The sequence below is a fragment of the Motacilla alba genome, chromosome 2, assembly GCF_015832195.1.
Source record: "Motacilla alba alba isolate MOTALB_02 chromosome 2, Motacilla_alba_V1.0_pri, whole genome shotgun sequence".
NCBI lineage: Eukaryota > Metazoa > Chordata > Aves > Passeriformes > Motacillidae > Motacilla > Motacilla alba.
Genome location: NC_052017.1, coordinates 88,066,914 through 88,079,581, shown reverse-complemented (window position 1 = coordinate 88,079,581; position 12,668 = coordinate 88,066,914). Strand labels below are relative to the sequence as shown.

Sequence of the window (12,668 nt, the reverse complement as noted above, 5' to 3'; positions counted from 1 at the left end):
ATAAGTGTAAGATGTAATTTCTATCTGATTAGTGTAGAAGAAAAATCAAAACCTCTACTGTGTTGAATAGTATTTCCTTTCTCAGTGTTGTGACTGCTAATTTGTAGTAAGTCATGGAAATTTTGTTGGCAATAAACTGTTTTTAGTGATGTTTCTTACGGTATTGGTAATTTCCAAGTTGCGTTTTTTTAGCTTCCCTGTGCATGAGAGCTGTGATACTGGTTTTCAAGATAGGAAACAGACCTAGAGAAGTAGAAACAAGGGTACTCTGTGATTCTCTTGCCCAGTGCTTAGATGCATAGGACCAAATATTTTGGAGAACTTGAAACTTGAGTTTATATTTTATACCTTCATTGTGAGGTCATACTTAAATCTGAATGCAGTCTCTCTAAACAAGGAGAACATATGATACCTATTTCGTTTAAGTGACTTGCCTTACATCAGATTTAAGCCCTTCTGATAGAAGAATGGAGATCAGTTTCCCAGGGCAGCCTTCCATTACAAGCTGTCCATAGGTCTTTGACATTATACACTGCAGCTTCTGAAAAACTAAGTTGGATGCTATAGACCAGCAAATGTTAAATAAGCTTTAGTCAAGCCCCTCTTGAGATTTCTTCAGTCATGAGCTGAGTCCCTCAAAGTACAACTCTGGATGGACCTTTAGGGGTTTTTAAATGTATCGCAAAACACAGGTGTTCACACATTACTTATTGCCAAACAGAATTCATAATTTTAATGGAAGATGTGTCTCTATGAACATCCCAGATCTGTAGGAATGTGATCACCAAAATAGTGTCCACATAAGGTCAGAGCCAAAGTGTGTGTCTCCTGCATTCTGGTCTCTGACAGTGGCCAGTGGGGACAGGATCTTCTTTTTTGTCTGACACCGACATTGTTGCTGTACATAGGTTTTACAGGATAGAAGCTTTCTTACCTGGAAAGATGCCTGAACATAGATACAGACTGAACTACTTTTCAAATGTTAGCACCTTTCTTGATTCCTAACCTTCTTCAGGGGGTAGGCATACTATTCTCTCCTTCCAAATTTCTTGTGTCAACAGGTGCTGAACTGCTGCCTGCTAAAAAGAGGCTGGTGTCACAGCCAGACCCTGTACATTTGGTGCATTTGCTTCTTGCTGGCCATTACTATCCCCGCTGTCTCTGGAAGACCAAGAGGCCTTTTATGCACATTTATGCTGTCTTTTGTGGTATTATGGATGCAACTTCTGCTTTCATTCTTTTATGTGGCACTAAAAGGATCATTGGTACAAAGGTTTGGTACAGAGAGGCAAGGGATGGAATACCTCACGACTAGTCATCTGCCATTCAGCTTTGCCCTCGAGTAGGAGAAGACTTGGAGGAGTGGGAGGGAGGAGGTGTGAATCCCAGAGGTCTGTGTCCTCACCTGCATTTTGCTTCACTTATTTCTTAGTGACTGGTCTTTCTCATTTTAGAAACTTAGAAGGCAGCTGCTCTCATCTCCAGAATGCTTCTCTATTTGCTGCCAGACATGGTGGTCTTGTCTGTGGATGCAGAGTTGTGTGAGTTGGTGTAACTTTGGTGCTCATCTGACAATTGTGGTGTGTGCAGTTTTACTGGTTCATCTGGGAAACTAGCCTAAGAAAAAAAAAATTCCTTTTTTGTCAGTTCTGCAAACTAAAGCAGAGTCTCCATAGGGACTGGAATCCTGTTCTGGAGAGTGAAATTGTGGTTCTTATGAGATGATGGTGCCAGTCTGAACCAGCACTATAAAATCCAACTGCCGTGGGCTGGTAGCTTAGGGCTTGAAAGTGATATCTTGGGCTTTTCTCCTGCTGTGTGTTCCCTGCACCTACACTAGATTTCCAGATTTGTGCACCTATAGAGTGAGTTGGCTGTTGAGCTGTTGTGGGAAGTAAGAGGAAGTGGAAAGTGAGCTGCATGATGACTAGATCTGCATCAGGGAAGAGAATATGAATTAATCTTTCCACAGCAGCCTGGAGATGCATCAGATTAAGCACAACATGAGACAGCACCTTATGTGTTGTTACTCATCCTTGCCCAGCTATTGTGATATTGAAAACTGCTTTTTTTAACCTTATCTGACATATCTGGAATTGAATGGTATTCTGCTGTTTCTACCATTAGATACTTTTAGGTTAAGAAATGGTATCAGTTTCTAGGAATCGCTAACCTTTTCAGTCTGAAATTGTGTTGGAATAATGGTTTATTATTATTTTTATTTTGCAGATTGCCTTCATGACCTTGACTCTGTTTCCTATCCGACTCTTTTTTGCTGCTTTTATGATGTTGTTGGCCTGGCCTTTTGCATTCATTGCTTCAATGGGATCTGACGAGCAAGAGCTTGAAAAGCCCCTCTCCTGGTGGCGAAAGTGAGTCACTGGTGTGGTGAAATACTAAGAGAATCATTATAAAGTTCAGCAGTTTGAAATAGAGGAGATGGGAAATACCTTTTACCTGTCTCAGAGATCTACTTTTCTCTTCAAAAGAAAAATATAAAAATTATTAAACAGTTTCCTCAGGTGGGAAACTAGAAATGCCTCAACTCTTTGATTTGCCGGGTGGTCCAAGATTTACACTGGTAATCTCTGGCTTCTTATCTTTATTGAGGAGGTAGTGTGAAGCTTTGTTGTGGCATCTTCCACTGCATTTATTCCTATAATGTCAACTTCTGGTTATGAAGATTGACTCTATGGAATGTGCCCAGATTTCATATTCTAAATTGTTGTTTTAAACCGCTTCAGCCCACTGTCTTCTACCCTGTGATGAACTGACAAAACTTGTGGCGATTCCCTGAGGGCTTGCCCTGCACTTCACTGCTTATTGAAAGTCTGTGGTTGCTTTGATATTGCACTGCTAATTAAGGTAAAATGTAAGACAGTACCCTCCCATCCATGAAAACTGCCATTTGAGGGGTAGGAAAGGAGGAGTGTATCACCTCTTCTATAGACAACTTTAAAATTAGGAGCTGGCACTAGCATGAAGAAAGCTGATTGTGTTTTGCATCACAGGAGGGAAGGAGGTTGAGAACCACAGAGGCAAGTCACTTTACATTTCATTTGGAGTGATATCAATACAATTACTAATGGAATAATTGGCTGCCTTCAGTCTTGCATACAGCTATTTTGAATCTTTTTAGATTCTCCCTTCCTCATTTATTCCAATAGTCGGTATTACCCTGCTCTCCAGCCTCCAATCCCTGTAAGTGTTACAACTTGTGGTGTTCAATTTTTGTACTCTGTTAATTCAAAGTTTCTCTTTTCATGACTGTCAGACAGTTTAAAAAGACAAACAAAACTCCACAAAAAAGCCTTCTCTGCCCCACCAAAAAAAAAAAAAAACTTCACAAGAAACAAAAATCTAAATCACTTTAGGAGAAGATGGGGAAAGGGAAGAAAGTAAAATATTTCCAGAGCTCTCATATGTATCCTGTAGGCTCTCCTGTATTTGAGAATTTCTGCCCTGCATTTGTCCTGTTTTGCTTGGGTAAACTTGAAACCAAGAATCAGGGTAAGTGCATTCTGGCAATATCCTAGTAACATATTTCAGGGCTGAATTTATTAGAGCTTTTTAGATGTTACTAGAAAACCTTATTAGGCATTGTGTAGAAGAAACTTAACAGTCATAGTCTGAATTAAAATTAATGATGAACTAAATGACAATCTTGGAGACTAGAATGAATTAGTGTTCAGGTATAAATGAAGTTGAACAGCATCTTACCTGAAAAGGGGTTTACAATCAGCTGAGAAAGAGAAGAACAAAGTGTGTGCAGTGTTCCAGCTCTGTTTCAGTGTTCCAGCATCATATCCTATCTGAACTTCCGTGATACATGTAATTTTTAATTTTATTAAGATAACTGTTTTCCCAACTCTTTACAGGATAGTGGATGTTTTGCTGAAAGCAATAATGAGAATGATGTGGCTTGCTGGTGGATTCCACTGGATAAATGTGAAAGGCAGACGGGCATTGCCAGCAGAAGCAGCAATATTAACAGTGGCTCCCCATTCTTCCTACTTTGATGCCATTCCAGTGACCATGACCTTCGCCTCCATTGTGATGAAGGCAGAAAGCAAAGATATTCCTGTTTGGGGAAGTAAGTTCTTAATTTTTCTTCATTTTTCAAGAATATTTTAAAAAAGATTGCTTAGGAAGTTCACTGGGTGTGTATGAGAAAAATTGAAAGAGAAAGGAAATTTTGCTATAATATATGGTGAGAATATTTTTTAGCTGGTGAACTCTGAATGTCAGTAGAAAAACTTGGGGCTGGAGGGGGAGGGGAATGTTCTTTTTCTGCTTCCTCTGAAGTCAAATCCCTGTATGAAGTCAAAGCAATCCTACAGAACTCGTGGTTTAATTTGCAGTGAACTTGTAACATTCTAAGACCTGCCAGATGGAAAAGCAAATTAGGATGGGGCTATGGAAGAAAAGACTGATGCTAGAGAGAAAGTCTACAAAGACTTGGTGTGAGTCGGGTTGCCCTCCCAGAAATGTGTTTTAGGAATGTGGTCTGTTCTGAGCACTACCCTGCCTTGAGGGAGTGCTGCTAATCCTTCACACATCAATAAGTTTGTTTCAGGCAGAGTGAGAGATGAGCACAAGAGCAGATTGGTGTGTACTTGGGTTCAGTCATGACAAAAGCAGATGCCTGAGTCAGTAGTGCTTGAATACTATCTTTGGAATTATTCATGTGTGTTCTCACAAATATTTGAGGGATACCTGTGATTTTTGGTGAAGTTGTGAGAGGCAAAAAATTGTGTAAGCTTTTGGGCTGGTAGACTTCTAACCAAAGTCTGTGTGGAAACATTTTGGAGAAACCCACCATCTTGTGTCTAGCAATCAGCAAAGTTCAAAGAATATCCCTGTCTTATTGTGTAGATTTTACAGGTAATATAAAAGTGACAAAAGATTTTACTTTGGCCATGGGAAGGACTCTTAAATGTAAAAGTCTAAACAAAAGCTCTGAGTTCCTTTGCAACTAAGTGGAATTAGGCCATTGGTGCTGACATCCTTCTAAAATTTAGTTAGACAATGTGTTTTTAAGGTCACATTCAAAACCAGAAGCTGAGACATGGCCACAAAGTGGTTAGCTATGGAAGTTTCATTTAAGGAATCTTGTCATATAAGGGTCTGCCTGTATGAGATAAAATTCAGGCCAGATCTGTAGTTGCATCTTAATTTCATTGAATATATTACTAATGGTGTTTAGAAATTTGTGGCAGAGAAAAATCTATGTAAAAATGAATAGATGCTTTGAAAAAAAAAAGGAAAAGAGTGCAAGCAGGCATGTGTTTCTGAAAACAAGTGTATGCAAACAACACTGTGTGAAAACAAAAAAGAAATTGAACTCCCTTGTTCAGTACTGAAAGAAGATACTGTTATGAGACAGTATCTTGGCAGTCTTGGACAGCACAGGTGTATCCAGGCCAACTTGGGCTTTAGGAGCACTCCAGACATAGAACAGGGGCTGATTTATCTTCTTTCTCAGGTGACTCAGCTGACTGTTTAATAATTGCTGGCTCAGCAAAATAAAAGTAGTCTGTGTGGAGCTCCCTTTGATTTGAAGGTGGTCTGTCTGGAGGACCCAAATTAAGTGAGCTAACTCCAGTCCCTGTTGTGCTACTGCAATGTGATGGAATGGCAGAATGGCATTTGACAGTGCTATAATGGCAACTGAAGTATCCCATGTAGTAGATTCAGTGAGAACCAGGAGAATCTGTAGGGATATGGAGAGTGTAGTTCCCCTAAATGTAACACAAATAATGTGTATTAAGATCCAATTATTTTCTAAATATCTAATTTAATTTTGAGGTGACTTTTACTAGCATTCCTAGACTTCCTACAATATGTTTTAAAAATTATTCACTTCATTTAGTTCATATGTGAGTAAAACCAGTTACAGAAAAAGAGAACATGTAGTGATTTGATGGAATGTTACTGGAATGTACAGTGTAGTCAAATAAATGAATGTTTTGTCTTGTATAGCTGCATTTGCTTTATGCTGTGCAGCCACAAAAGTTATGTAGTCACTTGTGAAATGTTCACAAAAATGCCACAGAAGTGAGGCATACCAAAGGTCGCAACTGGGATTGAGAGTTCAAAAACCATTTTTGGTTTTAGGGGTGGAGTTTTATATGAGCAACATTAATTACAGTAGTTTGTGTTCTTTAGGTAAATGGACCTTAACAGAGAGGTAGTAATCACTATATTGATTAAAAAATATTGGCTTAAAAATTAGTGAGAACTTTTTTAGTGAGAACAGTAAAACTAATTTTTTTTTTAAATCTCTTTTACTGCTTTGAGAGAAGTTTTCTGTGAAGCAGATAGTGCTGACTATCCTCTCCTTTGATTAGTATTTTAACCCCAATGTTATTTACACTTCTCTACATTCACACACATTAAAAAAATACATTTCATGTTTTGAAATGGACCACTGATATTTCTCTTGTGCTTATGTGATAATGTGCTCATGTTTTTGTTGGATTGCCTGGTGAATTGTCAACACTCTAGACATTCATCATGAATTTATCCCAGAGAGGTCAGAATCATGTCATGTGTTCTTCAGTTTTGTAAGTCCTGCAAGCTTGGTATACCATCTTCAGTAAGGTTTTGGAGCCAGTCACTGATGTTCCTAAACTTGTTATCTCTTGAGTCTTGTGAATGGTTATTCTGAATCTTCTTGGAAGCTTTGAATAAAGTACATTGATTTAAGTATCTGAGCAGACTTGAATATGTAAAAAATGAAGTAGCAGAGAAAATTTAAAGATAATTTCCAAGGATGAGGACTTTGGGTGAAGAGAACATCCTCATCCTGTATATTCAAGTATGATATAAATAAATTGGCTTTTTGATGTAATGACAGTGTTTATTAAGACATTGTACATTGTATACCAGAGGGATCAGGTGCTTTAGTAGGCACAAAATTATCTGATTGCTAAATGGTTACTAAGATTGGTTCTGCAAGCATTTTAATAGGTTTCTGGAACAGCTGCCTATATTATTGTACCCTTAGTTAGTCAGTCATGGAATATTAAGCTTCTGATCCACTTGAAAGTCCAGATGATTAAAAGCCTGTTTTTTATGGGATTGGAAGTACTCCACAACTGTATTTGTGTATGAGGGTTTTATTGCTGTTTAACTTGAAGGCAGCTCTTCTGGTTTGCAAAGTCCAATTTCAGAAGCAGACTTATATCTTGTGGCACTTACAGATATCTTCATCCTTTTAAGGAAAACAAAGAAAACCAGATTTAAAAATGCTCTTTGGTTCTGGGAGAAGAGTTATGAACTCTTCTGTCAGTGGTCAGTAGTGAAGAAAATTATCCATTTGGCACACACACAAGGTTAACAAACTCTGGGAAGGAACTGCTTGCCCAAATATAAACAGTATTTCAATGATCATAAAAAAAATCAGTATCTGGAAAGTAGAGAATGCCGAACAGATGGAATATGTCATTATGCTGAAGGAAGATGTATGTTTCTATACAATGACTTTCCAGGGTTTTGGTAGATTGGAGATGTGAACTTTGTTGAGCCACTTAAGTCTTAGAGTGGGAAAATGCATGTAGGAGTCTGTTATACCTTACATGGTCTGAAGAAGTCAGATCAATTTATCAGTACAGATCCTTAAACATCCCTGTTTTGTCTGCTGAATCCCACTTCAAGTCAGGACAAGGTTTGTGCATAAATTTTGGATAGTTATACTTCACTGTCTTATTTTTGGTTGTTGAAGCAACCAGGATAGAAGTAGTTTTTCGTTGCTGCAGTGATTGGTCTTGCTGCAGAAATGCTTCAGTAAGAAGGACAAGGAGTTTATCAGTAAATATGAATTGATGGGGACTTTGTACCACTTTCATGATTTGAGCATTTTCAGTGGTCTGAACTTTTAGAAACTAAATATAAGTGAAAAGGTAATTTAAACTTCAGGCAACTTCTCAATATCTCTAATACCGCTCTCTGAAAAAGAGAGGGAGTTGTTACCTGTGCAATGTACAGGATGATATGTTACCTTAAGTTTATGAAGGGGAAGGAAGTAATTTGTGTTTGGCAGAACACAGCAGAGCTACATAGAAAGGGAGAATCATACAGTGCTATAAAACTATCAGTTCTGTTGTAGATGGTTTTTTCCACACCTAGTAAATTCATGAATTTTTGTTCAAGCTCATTTTTTGAAAGCACATTATAGGCCTTTCTCAAGCATCATGACTACAAGATGAGAATAAAAGTAATTCAGGGGAAAGTATTTATGCTTGGGTAGCTGGGTATGTTTTCATCTCAAAACTTAAAAGGCGTCAAAGTACCCACCAGCTCTGTTGTGCAACCTAATCCTTTAGTCCTGCATCCCAAGTACCCCCACTCCTTCTATACAACACAAGGAAGGGAACTGTGGTAAACCCATAGTTCTTCTGTGAGAATCCCACATTTAAACACTTATGAGATTCATTAAAACAGCCCTTAAACTCCTTATGGAAAAATCTATCCTAAGGTGAAGGCATTACAGATTTCTTCTCTTTTATACACTGTGAATCAGGGGCTTGAGCACTGAGGTCACCAGGATGAATGCCAACATCCTATGCTATGTTGGCATTGTAGCCTGCCTTGAGTACACACTGGAGCTCCCCATTTCTGAGCAGCATCTCGAAGTTGTTGCCAAGCTTATCCATTTCATCTTCCCCTTTAAAACCCTCTGTTTCAAAATTCAATGTTTCCTTCGGACTGTGGGCACCCAGATGGTCCTGCAAAATTTCAGTCTCACAGAAGCTCTCTCAGAGAGATTTAAAATACTTTCATTGTCACCTGTGTGTTATAGGTATGTGTTCATCATTTGGCTTTGAGTCCTGGAAAATTCTGTTAAAATTACTTCTCATTTAAACTGCTACTGCAATGCTTTTAAATCACCATCACTAGTTAATATCATTTATTGAAGTTAGAAACTGCAGTATGTAGGAAACCTTCAAACCAATACTGCTGCCTACCTTAAATACTTTTTAGATTGGCAGCAGAAAGCTAAAACTTAAAACCGTGCCCTCATACAGGTATTGCAGGTATCTCTGAGATAAAAAAGAAGTCTTTGTCCCTCAAGAGTCCTTAAAGGAAATAGGTCACGTTTTTAAAGATCAACCCAAATACCACAATTTGCTTCTGTCAAAGCTAAAGAGGGCACCGAGTATTTACTTCCCACTGCTGACCTTTCCTTGTCCTATTGGCTGCATTGTTTCCTGCCTTTCTCTTTGCAAGCAGGGAGAACATTCCCATTAATGCTGCCTCCCATTCATTAATGCCATGAATACTTGGCATGCCTGCAGTCAGGTGGTCCATCTGCTAAGCATTTAGTCAGACTTGGAGAAGTTTTCTTGACATCCATTTGTCTTCAGTGGTGATTCAGACTTGAGTCAAATAAGTATATATATAATATATAAGTCTATATATAAAAAAAGATACTACCACCAGCTTTACAAATCTCTTATGGAGTATCGTGACTATAATAACACTTCTTTTGTAAGAACAATGTAATTCCATGTGCAAAAGATCCTAATTTTGGTTGAATTAAGTTTTGTGCATTGATGCAACTTCTTGTATTTGGTGTGTGTATGTTTCTTGAGTTTTTCCATTTTTGAGGTCTCTGTATCCAGATACATAGGAAGTAATTGTAAGAAAACCTTAATGGTTTTCTTCCCCTATAACTTTCAGAGTACTTTTGAGCCTCTTGTAGATTTCTTTTCTTCCTTTCTCTAGAGAAAAAAGCAGTTTTTGTATTAGATGTTGTTTCATTAGAAAGGTTGTGAGTTCAGAACTTTGTGAGCATGTACATTTGAGTAAGGCAACTCTTGAAAACTGAGCCCAAGATAGTGCTTTTCAACCTTTATCCTTCATGAGGTTTGTACCCCTAAATACAGAATGCACAACATGGTGACTGCTGTTAAAAAAATAACTGTATTTTTTCCATACTAGAAAAAAGCTGAGTAAATACTGGAAGTGGTTATCTCACTGCAGACTACTTGTACAGCTTACCTCCAATGTTAAAGGCAAGCAGAGCCAGTTGTCCTGTCTCTGTAGGATTCTCCTAGAGTGTAAGGGAATGTAGTGGTGGGGTTTTGTGTTGTTTGGGAGAGAGATGAAGTGAAAGCTTCAACTTCAGCATTCTCTGCTTTTGCAGCCATCACTTTGTTGCTGATTTTACAGTGGTGAAAATGTAACTGCCCACTCAAAAATGTGTGTATGGATACATTTTAGAAGAATTGTATGTAGTGCCCTGTGTCTGTTCCATGGCTTTTTGTGTTCTCTGGTGCCTTGTGGAACGGGTGGTGATGTTGCCAATATAAATGGTTTGCTACAATGCTTTCTGCTGTTTTGTGTTATACAGCACTTTGTGTCTTGAATTGAAACAAGGTTTCCTCACACATACCTGCCTGCAAACAAGGAGAGACAGGAAATAATTTTTTCCCTGCTGTTGTCCTAAGAAGTTTAAATACACCAGCTGTATGTGTTCAGCTTATCAGGAAAAAAAAGATGGGTTTTGCTTATTCATTGAGCTGGTGCTGAAATTGATCGCATGAGAGTTATGGTTCTGAAATCAGTTGGAGCTGCCACCCTGCTATTAATTAAAGCAATACTGAGTTTTTGCAGGCTCACTTTAAAAAGGCTGTTTCAAGCAACTTTCAGGTGGTTAGAATATTTGTGGCATTCTGGCTGCCCTGAGAGGCAGAGGTTTTAATGATTTACTGGCAGCACTGTTTAAATTGCATATTAGATGCCTGCCTAAGAGGGTAGAACATGGCATGTCAGCTGTCCTCAGGACTCCTTGTATGACCTGAAATTGGGAATGAGAGGGACTAGGTGAAATGGGGCTGACACTGCTAGAGAAAAAGCTGGAATAATGACACTCACAAGATCAATTTTGTGAATTGACGGATTCTCTGTCATTGCCCACTAGATTTGGTAATTCAAGGGTGGTTTTAATGGAGTGAGAGGAGCTGGGCAAGCACATTTTTCAGAATCTCTGAACACTTAAGGTGTGGTCTTCACTATCTGGCTACAGCCAGTCTTGGACAGTTAAATTGCTGAGCAGGGAAGGATATGATTATGTTCTGTTTATTGAACATGTTGCAGAGTTCTACTTGTTTCCTTTAGTTGCTCAATATGCCAGCTGTCTGTAGCATTTTGTGCTTTCACTTCTGGCCTGGCTTTGCCCTAGTCTTGCCTATTCCTTGTGCCACACACTACCTTAGTTACTGTCTCCCTGTGTTTCAACTTGACTTCTGACCACAGTCTCATCCTCGCTGCCTATTTGGTATGTTTTTCAACTTCTCTTTACAGACCTTTGACCCTGCTCCTGACTTTCTTGCACAGATCAACTTGGTACAGCCTTTGAATTTTCAGATTTGTGTGTTTACTGAACATGAAAATATGTGGTGAAGTAAAGGTAGCCTTGTGCTCTGTTTTCAGAAGTGGTTGAGAAAAGTAAAATTTAGCCTTCCCTTGGTGGTGTGTATTTTCAGCTTTTTACTCATGACTTAGAGTTTCAAGTTCACTTAAAGTGCTGGACTTAACCACTAAGGGCCTGGTAGCTGGTGTCTCACAGGATCTTCAGTTGCTGTTTAATATTAAAACAAGAATTCTGTCAGCTTTTTTAGTCCAACGTCTAAGGAGGTAAGGCTTAATGTAACTACCCTAATAGGCTAATTAAACAAGCAGGACAAATCCATAGGAAGCTTTCAGTTGCCTCTGTCTTTCAGCATACCAGAGTAATTTTTCTTTGCATGGAGGTGCGTTGCTGTTTGTGGTGCTAGTTATTTGTAAGATAGCTCACCTGGTGTTCCTCTGGAGCTTAGTAACATTACAGTAGCTTGCTTTTGGGGAGGTTGTAACAGTAAAGCTCCCAAGTTTGCCCATCTTGCCTGTACAGTTCTCAGATACTGATGACATCAGTGTAGTCTGATATTTTCTGTCACACTGCCTGAAGAAAAATCTGTCTGCTTGCTTAATTTCATGCGTGATAAATAAGACTCTGCTTGCAGCATGTCCTCAGAAAAGAGCCTGGGAGTTCTGGAATTATCTTATTCATTCCTTGGCCTGAAGTAACCCAAATTCTGTCATTTGGGCCTAATGTAAAAGGAACTTCCAAGTAAAGGCTGGGGATGTTTGCTTTCCTTTACTTTATAATGTTTTTGCTATGGAGTAGTAAATTGCAACAGGGGGATCCAAACTCAGGAGTAGGATCACTGTGTAGAAAACAATTATGATACCAAGTATAGTTTCCCTTGTTATTTTTATTGCTTGTTCTGTGTTTGCGGGACTTTTTTTCCCCTATTCTTTGTGTGTTAGTCTTTTTGTGGTTTGTTTTGGGGCTTTTTTGTTTGTTTTTACCTCGCCTTGACAGTAACTCAGCTGGCCAAAGATGATCTTTGCTCCCCTGACAAGCAGTGTTCTGTAGATATTGTCTAAGAGCAGGCATGTCGGAAGAAGTACAAGAGGAAAATAACTTCCCTGATGGATGCACTGTCTCCTAAGCTGTGGCGACTTGTGGGATGAAAGTAATATTTCAGAGACTGGCTGAATGTTTGGGAATTTGCTGTAAAGTTTGAAAGATTAGCTTCTAAGAACATTCAGAATTGAAGGATTTTGGTGAGTTGGTGGCTAAAATTCCAGTGGGATAACACCATAACCAGCAGCTT

At 38.8% G+C, this 12,668-nt stretch overlaps 1 protein-coding gene across 1 annotated transcript in view; it reads left to right on the top strand.

Annotated features, from left to right (window-relative positions):
• Window positions 1-12,668, top strand: part of LPCAT1 (lysophosphatidylcholine acyltransferase 1) — a 66,822-nt gene that overhangs the window by 3,641 nt on the left and 50,513 nt on the right. Inside the window, exons 2-3 of the mRNA XM_038164861.1 lie at window positions 2,230-2,372; window positions 3,879-4,093. Of these exons, the coding sequence (XP_038020789.1) occupies window positions 2,230-2,372; window positions 3,879-4,093 (358 nt within the window). The remainder of the gene's footprint in view (window positions 1-2,229; window positions 2,373-3,878; window positions 4,094-12,668) is intronic.